At 34.1% G+C, this 14,538-nt stretch overlaps 1 protein-coding gene across 4 annotated transcripts in view; it reads left to right on the forward strand.

Annotated features, from left to right (window-relative positions):
* The first annotated feature begins 4,226 nt into the window (after positions 1 to 4,226).
* LOC110022608 overlaps positions 4,227 to 14,538 on the forward strand; it is an 18,930-nt gene continuing 8,618 nt past the window's right edge. The window contains exons 1-2 of one of the 4 annotated variants that reach the window (XM_020721647.1): positions 4,244 to 4,284; positions 4,988 to 5,039. In XM_020721647.1, the coding sequence (XP_020577306.1) occupies positions 5,037 to 5,039 (3 nt within the window). In that variant the 5' untranslated portion in view covers positions 4,244 to 4,284; positions 4,988 to 5,036. Of the gene's footprint in view, positions 4,285 to 4,987; positions 5,040 to 14,538 lie in introns of all 4 variants that reach the window. The other 3 variants (XM_020721650.1, XM_020721648.1, XM_020721649.1) reach the window with 3 other exon arrangements.

Genomic DNA, 14,538 nt, shown 5'->3' on the forward strand with positions numbered 1-14,538 from the left:
ATATATATAATTTGAACGCATTAAATTTGTGGGGAGTGCCGCAAACAGAGAGGAAAGCATGTGGTTTCTAAATGAGGCTGGCGTTATCAGTTCATCTCCACATCGGTTTTTTTGGATAGCGCCTAGAAAATTAAAATCAACAAAGTTGGACTTAAAATGGGAGTATCGCATGGATGCTAATTTATTGTGTCTTATAAATATGTCAGCATGAATTTTGAGAGAATGAAACGATAAAGAGAGAGAAAAATAAGGCCTGGAGGGCTCATAAAAGGTTGTTTGGGAGTCGTCACCAAAAGATCAAATAATTTAATTAACCAAGTGCAGATCCCTTAGATCGAGACCTGAAGTCGATTGGACGAAAGCCATCTGAGCCAAAGATCAAAATACACCAAGCTGATATAAGGCATCAAATCAACTCTTGCTATGATATTATTAGTCTTCTCATAAGAGTCTCTAAGTCTTTTCAGTAGGATGCTGAGGACTTTACCATGATATACTCAAAAAGCATCCCAATAGCCCAGCTTTAACCTGTTGATGGAGGTTCTTCCTTCTGGGATTGATAGGTAATAACTAGACTAGATAAGTCAACCGGTTAACTCAAGCCAATCGAGCCAAGTCTGAACGATAAAAAATCATCAAAAACAGACCAAGCCAAGCCTAACCAATCTAAAGACCATCAGAAGCTGGTCGGGAGCCCAATGCATTGCAGTTAGATGGAAGAGCCTTGCCAAACTAAGACCCTTTGATCTCAATCAACCTAGCGATAGGGTAGCTGATTCATAAGCTCATTTATGAAAAATACCTAAAATACCCTGTATCGCCCCCATTAAGCAAAGGTAAGCATGCTATTACACTCATTGTACCTCCATCTCCTATAAATAAGGGATTTTTTTTATCAATAAAGGCTAATAGAAAATACATTTTATTGTTCATCATTGTGCATCCCCCTCCCTCTCTCTCTCTCTCTCCCCCTCCCCTCTCCCCCTAACTTAGGCTCTATTCATTGGGTGTGACTTCTGGAAAGATTCAAAATCAACATTTTGAAGAGTGCAGTGAGTGTGAATCATGTCAGCAATAAGAAGAGGAGCAACACGAGGAGAAGAGACGAACTATAAAGACATTGCAGACATGGAGTGCAGCATGGAGTTGTGCAACAATAAATATAAAAGTTGAAGTATCAGAGGATGGGCTAGATGAAGGAATTCATATGAGAAGTAGCAGCTCGAAGCAAGGAGGATAACCCTCGAGTGGAAGGTCAATTGCCCAACAACCGAAGAATAACTCAGGCTCATAAAGACAAGTAAACTCCTTGTACCATGACAATGTATTCCTCTCTCTCTCTCTCTTGCTCTCTCTCTCTCTCTCTCTCTTTCCCGTCTATCCTAGGCTCTATTCCTTCGGTGTTAATCCAGGACAAATTCAGATTCAACATACTGAAAGGTTCAGAGAGTGTGAATCATGACAGTAATAAGAAGTGGAGAAGCATGAGGAGAACTGAACCACCATAGATACATTGCAGACATGGTGTGCACCATGGAGTTGTGCAACAATAAATATAAGAGCTGAAGGACCAAATGATGAGCCAAAGGATGGAATTCGTCCGAGAAGCAATTGTTCAAGGCAGGGAGATTGACCCTAGAGATGGAGGTCAATTTCCCAACAGCCGAAGGAAAACTCAAGCTTAAAAAAGACAAGTGGACTCCCAGTACCAGGACAGTGTTGGGGGTCGACACAACTTGATAGACAGTGATTAGATCACACTGAGGCCCCCTATCAGGCGAAGAATGCTTTCTCCCAATAGATTTCTAAAGTTTCACCCTTGAAGAAATTCATGATACCATCATTGTAATCCAACAAAGGTTGAATTGACCTAACCAACCATGTTACCTCTTTTGATTCGACCACCTGTTTGCTGAGGATTACTGACACTCCAAAGTGTCTCTTATTTTTCATGATGTTGAGGGAGTCAGCCCTCAGATGATTGAATGGACTACCAACTTGAGTGAATAATTCCTTCACCAACTGTAAGAGAATGTTCATGGCACAATTTTCTAACAACCAAAACTCATATAAGAGTTCATAGCCCTATTACAAATCATGTAGGGGCAAAGTGAGAGCCTCTGACCATTTGAGATATAATTCCATAAGGAAATATTGAAGGTACGAGATCTAGAACATGTGGTAGCATTTGATACCCTAGTTCAAAGGCTAAATGAGAGATCCTTCTGCCATGCTCTAGACCTCCAACGACCAAAAATCTTAATCAAATTATTGAAGCTAGCCAACAAACACATTCGGTCGAAGAGTACAATCCACCCATGCTTCAACTAGAGTTGAATCAGCTTCCCGTTGTCTACAGAAGTGGGCCACCAGAGAAAATAGATGGAGATAGAGGGAAGATTTGTGTCTTACCAGTCCACCATGATACGAAGATCATTAGCTGGCCTAGGATAACAGGGGCATACAAGAATCATGGTCGAGAAAGCTAGGCTCCATATCCTAACCAACTACCAAATTGTTACCATGAGCGACCGTTGAATGATCATGACAAAGGTCACTCCACTAAAAATCTTGATGGTGGAACTAGTAGTGGTTATTCAAAATAAAGATTACTTAAAAAAAAGTGCCATCAATGAACATCAAGGTTTTTTTTTAGGAGACCAAGATGTAGTGTGCTTACCATAGGGGTCATGGACATAATACAGAGGAATTTCAACACCTCTAGGGTATAGTCGAAGATTTGATAAGAAATAGAAAGCATAAATTTATGGCGCCAAAAGCGACCAAAAGGCAGGGAAAGGTTCCATTTAAAGAAATTCTAAATTAATTAGTATGATAAAATGTTATGCACATTATAAGGATAGTGTCAATAATTTGTGGAGGTGGTAGAAATTTGTCTCGGCGAGCCTATCTGAAAACACTCTGATTGATAGAACTATGCGGAGCCGCTTTTGCTCCAAAGCACCACACTCACTTGTCGATCATCTTCACAAGGCCAGATCTGCCCCCAAAGGGAACCCTCATAACAATGCTATCATCATTACAAGAATGACAAGTAATTACAAGATATGTATTATTTTGGTCTACTTTAGTAGCTCTAGGAATATTTTATTCAAGTAAATGTTTAACAAGATGGGACTCACGGTCGACCGACTATCTGCACTAGCTGGACCACTCTATGGGCTCTCAGGTGATAGGAATGAAGCACTGAAAATAATTGTACCAGCAATCACTTTGTGAGAAGGTGAGAAACAACTTACTTACATTGATGAGTTCATGGTGGTGGATTTGTCGCCAACCTACAAAGCAATCTTCAATCGGCCTTGCTTGACGGCTACAAGGTTTTGTTCTAAACATACAACATTGTAGTTGAGTTCTTGGGTGATGGAGAAATCATCACCATTTGGGGAAACTAAGAGTAGTACCAAGCATGCTAACTCTGGGTGGTCAAAAGTGTTGAGCAGGAACAACTCGATCTCAACACCAATGTGAAGGGGGTCTCAATACCATTGAAACTACTCTTGAAATCTCCGTAGGGTTATTCTTTTAAAATTCAGTCTTTTCTGTTAAGTGAGAGTTTTGATGCAACGTCTGAGAACTTGTTGATTTAAGCTCTCTTCATGAATAAATGTATAATTATAGATCCCCTCATTCCTATAAATATGGATCTATTTCATGAATAAATGTTACACAAGTTTCATGTTCTATAATGTGCTTTTGCTATCCTTGTTCTCTCTCTGCCTCCCCTTGGTACTATATTCATTAGGCGTGCCGCCTGAACATTTTTATATTCAACACAACCATATTAGAAACAATGTTATCACCAATTTTAAATTTTGTAGAAGTCAAATACGCCTTCTCGTGCATAAATTTATCACCCCAAAATTTCAAAAATGTAAATATGTAAGTTGCTATATTTGTAAAACATAAGAGTTATTGATAAGTTGATACTTATTTTTAAAAATAAATTTCATTGTCTTAAAATTTGCATTTTTAGTGTTTTTGCACATTTAATTCATTAAATGACACCATTGTTTTTATATTTGTATAGCTAAACATTAAAAAAAAAAGAATTTCAATTTTTAAAAATAACATCTACTAAAAAATAAATAAAAGCAAAAGGTAGAATAAAATAATATTATTTCTCAAAAAAACTCATTAATGTCATGATGTAGGGACTGTAAGTATTAAATAATGGAGGAGATAAACTCCGCCTTAGCAGAGGACTATATATAAAGCGTGAGCGGGGGCGACAGTGCGGAGACTTCGCACGCAGAATTTCTGGTATTCTTCTTCTTCTTCTTCTTGTATTAGGTTTTTGTTGATTCTTTCTAGTGAAGTGCTGTGGGACATTGTGGTTTTCTGGGGATGATAGTTATCGGATCTAGCTGAGGGTTGTCTTTACTGAACTGAAATTAATGTCTCATGGAAAAGCTGTGAGAGTGTGGCTTCCGATCTTGTGAGGTTAACGCTTTTGAGTTGCATTTATGGCTCTCTGTCTTTTGCTGAATTTGGATTTCCTTCTCTTTCTTATGGAAAGACTCTTGGTGAAATAGCGGGCTCACTGATTTGCAGAAGTAATTAGTTTTTCTTACAGAAAGGGGGAAAAAAAGTTTACACTATTTGCGTTTAGAACATGACGGTGGGAGGGAATTGTTAGCCTTTTTTTTTTTGGTTGAGTTCTTGATTAGCTGCTTTAGTCTTTTGAACTGGTTAATTAATCTTTCTGTTCTGCTTGAGCTTTTTTTTTGTGGTTTAGTTAACTTTCTTATTAATTATAGAGTTTGTTAGGGCTTAAATTGTTTCTGCTGTTGGGAATAGTTGCGGCATCTAGATGCATGAGTTCTGCTTTTTATTTTGAAGTTGTAAATCATTGTTTATGAACTTAGTAGTATTTAGAAATTTCTAGATACTTGAGATTATCTCTCTGTCATTTAATCTTCATGTTCTTGTGATGGAATTCTTGCTTGTTTTTAATCAATCTTAGCAGTGACGGGAGGTTGCTTGATTTCTGATAGCTGAAACGAAGAGCAGTGATGGTATAAATTGCTAAACGAAGATTTTTTCTTTTGGCTGTTGATGTTTAGGTGCTGATTTTTTACCTTTATGTTGTTTGACAGAGGGTTCTGATTGCAGATCCTTATTTTCACGTAGCAAACCTTTACTAAATATTCCCATGTTTTATTTTTTCCAATGGATATAAAAAAGTTGGCTTTTTTTTTTGTCTTCTACTGTTTTGGAGATGTGTGAATAGTTTATCCTCTCATTTTGCATAAAATGCCTGCAAAATCATGAATTCAGTCATATTAAGAATGAAATTATTGATTTCTTCATTTCCAGTGCTTGTAAAGTATACAGTAATGAATGTAGTGAATAAACTGTCTCCACTTTAAGAAATTTGAGATGCTGTGAAAATCATTTACTCTCATTATCTGCAGGCTTTTATGCTATTGATCAATTTGGTACTTAGAGATCATGTTCGCACCTTGGATAAATTTGAGTTTGGCTATACTGATCATGATTCCAAATGGAATTTAATTGAGAATGTTTTCATAGACGTCCTAACATCATTGGCCTTTATTACGAAATCTTACAAAATCATGTCTATAACTCTATTTGATGCAAAACATGCAACATAGTGTTAAGTGACAAGGAGTTAGATAAAGAATATTTGATTAAATTAGGAGTTTAATTTTTTATTGAAATTTTATTTTTAATTTGTAAGACTTTATATGTGTTTTAATTTATGAAAGTTTGTGGATAAAATCTTTGTGGATAAAATTTAAAGATTTTATCCCACAAGAGTAAATCATTAAATTTATGCGGAGATAATTATAAAATTATATGGAAAATAACTAATTACATAAATTTATGTAATTATTTATTTAAATACAGATTTCTGGGCCTATTGAAAGATGAGGAAATTTCTCTCCACAATTCAAAATATCATTCTTACAACAAATAAATAATCATTTTACAAATACTAATACATAAAATAAGAAATTAAAAAGAAAGGGAGAGGGGGGCTCTATTTTGAATTAATTAGAGAGATTTCTTCTCTTTGGCCTATCCAATGAGCTTGATTTGTTGTAATTAATTATATAAATTTATAATTATTTATATCCCTTATAAGTTTATTATTATACAAATGTAAAGATTTACTCATATGGAATAAAGTGTTTTAACATTTCTCCACAAAATTTCATGAAACCAAAGCATACAAATAAGTTTTATAAATTGAAAATACAAGTGCAATAAAAAAAAAGTTTCTAATTTAATTAAATGTTTATCATGCTCCCTTTAAGTAGCCTAGTTTTTTTGTTTCTCTGATAATTGGACCCTATGTTACTTGTGTTATATCAATTAATCATTCTACTAAGGCTTCATATAATAATGTGTCGTTGCTATTATGATATGCTATTTGGTATTGTGATTGTTCAACAGTCAATCTCATAGAGATGTGCAAATTGCTCTATTGGTGTGCTGCCTTGGTCATGAAGCTACGAGATAGATGCAAGTTCAATATTGTGCCTTTCAAGAACGGCTGCTGCAAATATCTGAATGCCTATGCCAATTGTTTTAAAAGCTTAGAAAACCAAAAGCATTACTAAATAATAAATTTTATAATTTATTTTGATGGAAAGATTCTAGGAGTTACTTTGATTGCACATTGTATAGCATTAGTTGTGGATGTACATATTAGGTGTGTGAAGATTGTTATCTAAAGGATATTTTCTTAAAGGATAAGGTGGTTGAGTTTGAAATGTGCAAAATTATTAATCTTTTAAGAAATTTTGCTAAGAGTGTATTGAAATTTTGTAACTGAGCCAAACTCGATCGATGTTAGATAAAGTGGGTAGTTCTGTGAGAGTATGTCCTAAAAATTTGAGGAAAATCTTAGAATAGATCGTATGCCTAAAGGAGATTTGGTGATTGGGTAAAAAATATAAAATAATATTTATGAAAAGAAAAATATGCTTTTAAATGACAATAATTATTAAATATTGTTGATGTTAATAATGATTTTTAAGAAAGTTAGAAGTCACATCAGAACAATGAACTTTTGATGATTTATGTTATTAACTTGGTACTTAGGAAGTATAAAAAGAGAAAAAATTGGTACTCAGTAAGTATTAAAAAAAAATAGCTGATACAAGATATTAGAGATCTACAGACTTTAATCATGATAGATGCATTAGAAGTGAATATAATAAGATCTTTGTTGAAAATGATGACCACAACAACAACAACAACAACAAAGTCTTAATCCCACTACGTGGGGTCAGCTACATGAATCCTTTTTCTCTATTGCGTCCTATTTAGTGTCATATTTTCATTTTGTTCTAATAAATTAAGATCATTTTTTATCCAATAAGCCCAAGTCTTCCTAGGTCTACCTCTGTCTTTCTTAACATAAGTCGAATCTAAAACATATGTCGAATCTAAAACAGAATCTAAAACATATACTCTCCTAATTGGATCATCAGATGGTCGACGTTTAATGTGACTAAACCATCTAAAACGACTCTTTCTAATTTTGTCGGTCACTGGAGCTACACCAACCATATCATGGATATATTCATTTCGCATTTTGTCTCTAAGTGTAAAACCACTCATCCACCTAATCATTCTTATCTCGACAACACTTAACTTAGTATTAAGCTTATTTTTTAAAGGCCAACATTCAGCGCCATAGAGCATTGCAGGTCTCACCGCCATCTTATAAAATTTTCCTTTCAGTCCAAGCGATACTTTTCTATCACACAAAAGGCCTGAAGCATTCCTCCACTTCAACCAACCAACTTGAATTCTACTATTAACATCCCCATCTATATCATCATCGCTTTGAACAACAGACCCAAGATATCTAAATCTTTCACACCTTTTAATAATTTGATCACCCAAAGTTACACTTCTGTCAATTGAGCTACTCCTACTAAAATTACATTCCATGTATTTAGTTACATTCCATGTATTTACATTCCATGTATTTAGTTTTAGTTTTACTCAAATGAAGGCTATTAGACTCCAATGTAGACCTCCATAATTCAAGTTTTCCCTAGGCTTTTTCTCTCGTCTTAGCCACTAGAATAATATCATCAGCAAAAAACATACACCATGGTACATCCACTTGTAAATGTCCAGTAAGACCATACATAACTAAAGCCATAACTAAAAACTAAAGCAAAAAGATATGGGCTTAAAGCCCATCCCTGATGTAATCCAACAGAAATAGAAAAATATTTGGTCAATCCTCCTTCAGTTTGAACAAAAGTAACAACTCTAGTATACATGTCTTATGACTTGAATATAAGTCATATCAACACCTTCCGCTTCAGGAACTCTCCAAAGGATATCTCTTGGAACCTTATCGTAAGCTTTTTCTAAATCAATAAAAATCAAATTTAGATCCTCCTTATTATCTCTAAACTTCTACATCAAACCTCTCAATAAATGTATAGTTTCCATAGTAGACCTGTCTGACATAAATCCAAATTGATTATGAGAAATCTTTATAATACGTCTTAAACTATGTTCAATTACTCTCTCCCATAATTTTAAAATATGACACATCAACTTAATTCCTCTATAATTTGCACACTCTTGTGCATCCCCTTTATTCTTAAAAATGGGGATCAAAATACTCTTCATCCACTCCTCAGACATTTTTTTAGTTTTTAAATTAATTTTAAAGAGTTTAGTAAGCCAAGAAACTCCCAAAACTCCTAAATATTTTCACACTTCAATTGGGATATCATCATGTCTTGTAGACTTTCCAGCATTGGTTTTCTGTAAAGCTTCATCGGCTTTTTTTTAGTAATGCGACTGTGAAATTGAAACGTTTTTTATTATTAACGATAGTAAGATCACTAAAATCAATCGTATTTTCAGAAACTTCATTAAAAAATTTATCAAAATAACTCACCCACATGTTGAATATCTTCTAAGAAAAGCAATTTATGATTTTCATCTTTAATACACTTTACTTGAGTTACATTTTTACTTTTTTTTTCTCTTTGTTTGGCTACTTTATACATGTATTTTTCACCCAGTGTAGTATCTAATCTATTATAAAGTCCACTTAAAACAAAATTTTTAGCGTCACAGATTGTTCTCTTAAACTCCTTACGGGTCGTTTGATATTTTTCTTAGTTCTCTAAGCTTTTACATTTTTAACCAATTTTTACAATATAACTTATTATATTTTATCTTTTCATGCTCATTATTATTCCACCAAAACTAATTTTATTTATATAAATTTTTTCTTTTGATTCTCTAATTATAGTTTTTGTCACTTGTTTAATAGTGTTTGTTACTTTATCCCACATAGCATTTGCTTCTTCTTGAACATCTCATATTTTGAATTCTTGAATTTTACTCAAACATAATTTTATTTGGGTATTTTAGGTTCCCTCATCTAATTCTAAGGTGATGAGTCATAGTATTCTTTATTTTACAACTCTTTATTTTAAAATCTAGAACTAATAATCGATGTTGGGTACTTAAATCTTCACTTGAAATGACCTTACAAATTTCAATTTCTACGATCTCTTCTTCTCAAAAGAAAATAATCAATTTGTGTTTTATTAGATTCATTATTATAAGTAATAATATTCTCCTATCTTTTCTTGAATAAAATATTAGTAATTACAAAATCATAAGCTAAAACAAAATCTAAAATGACTATATTCTTCATTAGTCACTCCAAAATCGTAGTCACCATGAATAATTCGAATTTCAAACCTTCATTTTAGGGACGAAAGGCGACACAATTGGGTAGCATGTCAATTTGCATAATAAGAGGGTATTATTGAGACTTTAAGGTAAATTTTATATAATTATAATTAGGTAGATGATGATGTAAGGATTCAAGTCATTAAGAGCTAATTTGGCCATTGCGAAAACAATAATGTTAAGGTTGATGTGGGAAAAAATTTGGGAGGATAAATTGAAGAATGATTATTTTAGAGGAATGGCGAGAGTAACATCTATTGTAGATAAGTAGGGGTGTTAAAAATTGATCCGACACGCCATCACAACTTAAACTCGACTCGAAAAATTTGAGCTCGGGTTGACCCAAATATATTTTTGAGCCTGGTTCAGGTCAGAGAATTTGACCCATTTATTATTCGGGCAAGTTTGGGTTGACCAGGTTTGGGCCAGGTCATTTTCTGGTAGAACCCGAACCCAACCCACCAACCCAAATTGAAATCCCTAGGTGTCAAAAATCAACTCGACATGTCAATATGACGCAAATCGACTAGATAAATTTGAGTTTGGGTTGACTCAAATATTTTTCGAGTCGGGTTCGGGTCAAATAATTCAACCCGTTTATTATTCGGATAGGGTTCGGTTTGACCCGATTCTGATCGGGTCATTTTTTGGTCAGACCCAAACCCGCCTACCAACTCGAATTGACACCTCTAAAGATAAGATAAATAAAACTAAACTTAGACGATTTGGACATGTACAATAAAAAGTAATAAAATTAATATCCAAGGATTGGGGAAGAAAAGTGATAGTCCTTATCATGGATGTTTTTTAAAATGATTTGTGAAAAATATGTTTAATGTCTCATGATATGACTCCTCTGATTTATTCATTCTGTGATAAAATGTAAAGAGTTATAGCTAACAGCTCTCTGGAAGTCATCCTGACGGAACCATGAAGTTCATGATGTCGATATAGTTTTTCTAAAAGATCGATGAGTACGAACTGTATCATACGGAATATATTGTTAAATCTTGTTAGGTGCCATACAAACAATTCTCCATCACACTTACTGCCTTTGTATGTTGATGTCATGCATGGAGATCAAACAATATATGAGTTATTACTTCTCATAGCTCAGACAAAATGCAGTTGCAATTCTTCTTCTGTATCTTTCTCTATCAATGTTATTCATTGTCTATGTAGCTAACATATATAAATATCACCGTAGAATCATATCATGATTTTATTCAAAAGAAAAATAAAGAAATTTCGAAAAGCAATTAACAAGCTTCCAAGAAATAAAATGAAAACATATTATAAGTGCAATAAATACTTTCATCATAAAAAAAACAAATATAAAATATTCATTGAAGTTCTCATAGTAAAGTTGAAAATACGGTTGTTGTGCATTAACATTCCATTTGACCATTACAAATGTGAATTCACACATTGAAATGACATAATCATCATATTCTGTGTTGGTGATTCACATCATCTAATGTATGCAGTCTTACACTGTTGGGAACACGTGTACCCACATGTGTACCATCAATCGCTCCAACAAATCAGTGAAATCAACCTGTGTCATTCGAAACATATTGCTAAAATTTGTCAGTTGACCCAAAAGCAACTTCCCAACCCACTTGTCGCCTATGTATGTAGAAGTCATGCAAGAAGATATATATGAGTCATAACATTCGTACAATAAACATGATGCAGTTGTAAATTTTCTATTGTGTCACTCTATCTGTGATATTCATTGTTTGTTCAGCTATCACATAAAAAAAAAAAAAAAAACTGAATTAGATTTAAATGCATTGAACATGAACATGAACATTAGCATATAAAGAACACCATACTTTAAGAAATGATTTGAAGATGTCCAAATTAAAAAAAATAGAAAAATTGGACTCCAAACAATATAAATTAATCAATCAAATAATACGAAATTCACTCATCCCAGTTGTCGTAGTAATATCGTCAGTAATTAATCTTACGACTTTCATTGATATGAAAACTCTCTTCTGGTCGGGTCTTCCAATAACTTCATGGAGAACGAGTAAAAATGGCATGTTCTCATCAATTTATGGAGGATCTTTCAGAATTCTTATAATCTGCTTATTAGAAGTTGCATGTGACCCACTAGGCTCACTGGTGCATGAAGCCACCGATTGGGAGATTTGAATTCTGATGAAATAGCATCTTCTTTTTTCATTTTCTCAACTTTGGACGTTTGGTTCAACTACTAGATCCTACCTCATGTGGGTTGGGGTTAGACCCCTCATTGGACCCAGCAAATGGCTTGCTTCTAAATGCTCATATCGGGCTTCGTGCTCTCTCTCGTTGAAACATTAAAACTTTTCGAAACTAAAGACAGTTTGGAACCAACACTAGCCACCAAAGCCAGAGAGGGGAGCCGCAGAAGAAAGGCTAACCCTATCCACCGAAGCGACATAGAAAATGGGAAATGGAGAAGAAAGGTCTAGTCGCTACAACAACCACTGAAGCCAACCCTAGCCATCGTAGCCACACAGAGGAGAAAGGAGCACACGAGAGCGGGATACTAGAGCACGAGAGCTGTGGGGTAAAACGAAAATTATAGCAAATAAATGCAGGTTGCAGGGTCAAACCCGCGACCCGCGTTTAATTAGCTTTTCCCAAAATGTAGGCATGACATGATTTCCCATCGCACCGTGCCTTTTATGCCACCCACGCCAAACACGCCCTAAATCTCCTCTAATTAGGTTATTTAATATACAAACGTCATATTTAATATTTTCCATAACACTCTTCTTTAAGCTGGAGTATAGATATTGATCATGCCCGACTTGTTACAAATGTAAGTTACTCTTCCTCCATTAAGAGTCTATGTGAAGATGTCTCATAGTTGTTTCCCGATCATTACATGAGCTGTAGAAATCAATTTTTGTTGAATCTTTTCACGAGCAAGATGACAATTTATCTCAATGTGCTTTGTTCGTTCATTGAAGACTGTTAGAAGCAATATGAATTGCAATTTGGTTATTACACTACAAACTTTGTTAGAGTAGTTATCCTAAAATCCATCTAGTTCAGGAATTGGAAGACCACTATCAATTCACTCGAAGCTTGTGTCATTGTTCGATACTCATATTGAACATTGTATCATGACATACATTATATTTCTTACTCTTCCATGAGACCAAATGACCACTAATAAAGACATAATATCTAGTTGTGGATACTTCGATCAATCTTGGAGCTTGTCTATTCTGCATCAGAGAAATTTAATATTTCTATGCTCATGATCCTGATTTAAAATACCTTGTCCAGGAGCTCCCTTGAGGTAGCATAATATTTGTTCCAAAGCTGACCATTGATGGTGTGGGAGAAGACATAAACTGACTTATAGTGCTAATTGATCAAAACCAAGTCTATAAACGAGCTGAGCTTGAGCAAGTTCAAGCTTACCTCATGTTTGGCTTCTTCAAAATCACTTGTGAATGGTGTTTGTTTTCAGATTGATTTACATATTCTTGTTCGTGGTTGACTATTTACATATTCTTATTCTTGTTCGGCTCGAAATTAGCTCATTAAAATTAATTACAAAAAAAAATAGATATGTGTTATATTTGAATTTGCACTAATTTTGTGCAATAGATGACACAAACACATGGACCACATCAGTTATTAAAATGAGTTGAACACGATCATGATCAATATCTAGTGGAGCAAGAGTAACTTACATTTGTAACAAACCACATTGACTACCATATATATATAATTTCTTTATTTCGAGCTAAAACAAGTTGAACACCATCGAACAAGGAGTTGTTCATTTTCAAGTCGTTTATAGTTCGAGCTTCAAAAATTTGTCCGTGTTTAACAAAAGACTCGAGCAAGAGCTGTTCTCGAACAATGAGCTTGATACCCCTAATCAAGACTAGTTACAATGAGGTAGTTTAATTTTTCTACTATCTTCTTAGAGCATTCAGGATCTTTAAAAAGCTTTCTATCTTCGGTATGTTGCTGATTAGGAAGCATCGTAGTTTTGCATGGTATGCCATCAAGGCCGCATTCGCTTGCGAGGAACGATGTCGAACAAACGAAGCTAGCCATTTGAGTAAAACTTTCTTTTTTCTTTTTGCTTAATTGAAATCATATTTTACATACTTATAGACACTCCTCTACCTACAGATTAGGAATATACTTAAATAGGAAAAAATTGAATTTAAATATCTTCTAATTAGGTTATCTAATATACAAGCTTCATATTTAGTATTTTTCATAACAAAAATATATAGCAAGCAACAAGGAACAATTATGTGACTCTTATAATTGTTCACTCAAATTAAATTATTAATATAACAAACATTAATCTATGTGCAACAAATTAAAAATCGATACATCTAGTCTACTAAGTAGGGCTGTAAATGAGCCGAGCTTGAGCGAGCTCAGACTTGACTCGTGTTCGGCTCGTTCGAAATAGCTCGTGTTCGAAATCGACTGAACCGTCTCGTGAACAGTGTGTTCGTGTTCGGCTCGATTTAAATATTCGTGTTTGTGTTGGGCTCGTGTTTGGCTCGAAATTGACTCGTTAAACTAAAATTGAGAAAAATAGATGAAAGTGTGGGATTCAAACCTGAATTAAATTTATACAAAATAAGACACTAACCACATTGTCACATGAGGTGTTATGATTTAAACTTAGACATAAATATATATAATATATTATTATATAAATAATATATGTAATATATTGTTATATAAAAAATTATATAAATTTTTTTATTTCGAGTTAAAACGAGCCGAACACGAGCGAACAAAGAGCTATTCGTGTTCGGC

The sequence above is a fragment of the Phalaenopsis equestris genome, unplaced genomic scaffold, assembly GCF_001263595.1.
Source record: "Phalaenopsis equestris unplaced genomic scaffold, ASM126359v1 Scaffold000198, whole genome shotgun sequence".
NCBI classification, from domain to species: domain Eukaryota; kingdom Viridiplantae; phylum Streptophyta; class Magnoliopsida; order Asparagales; family Orchidaceae; genus Phalaenopsis; species Phalaenopsis equestris.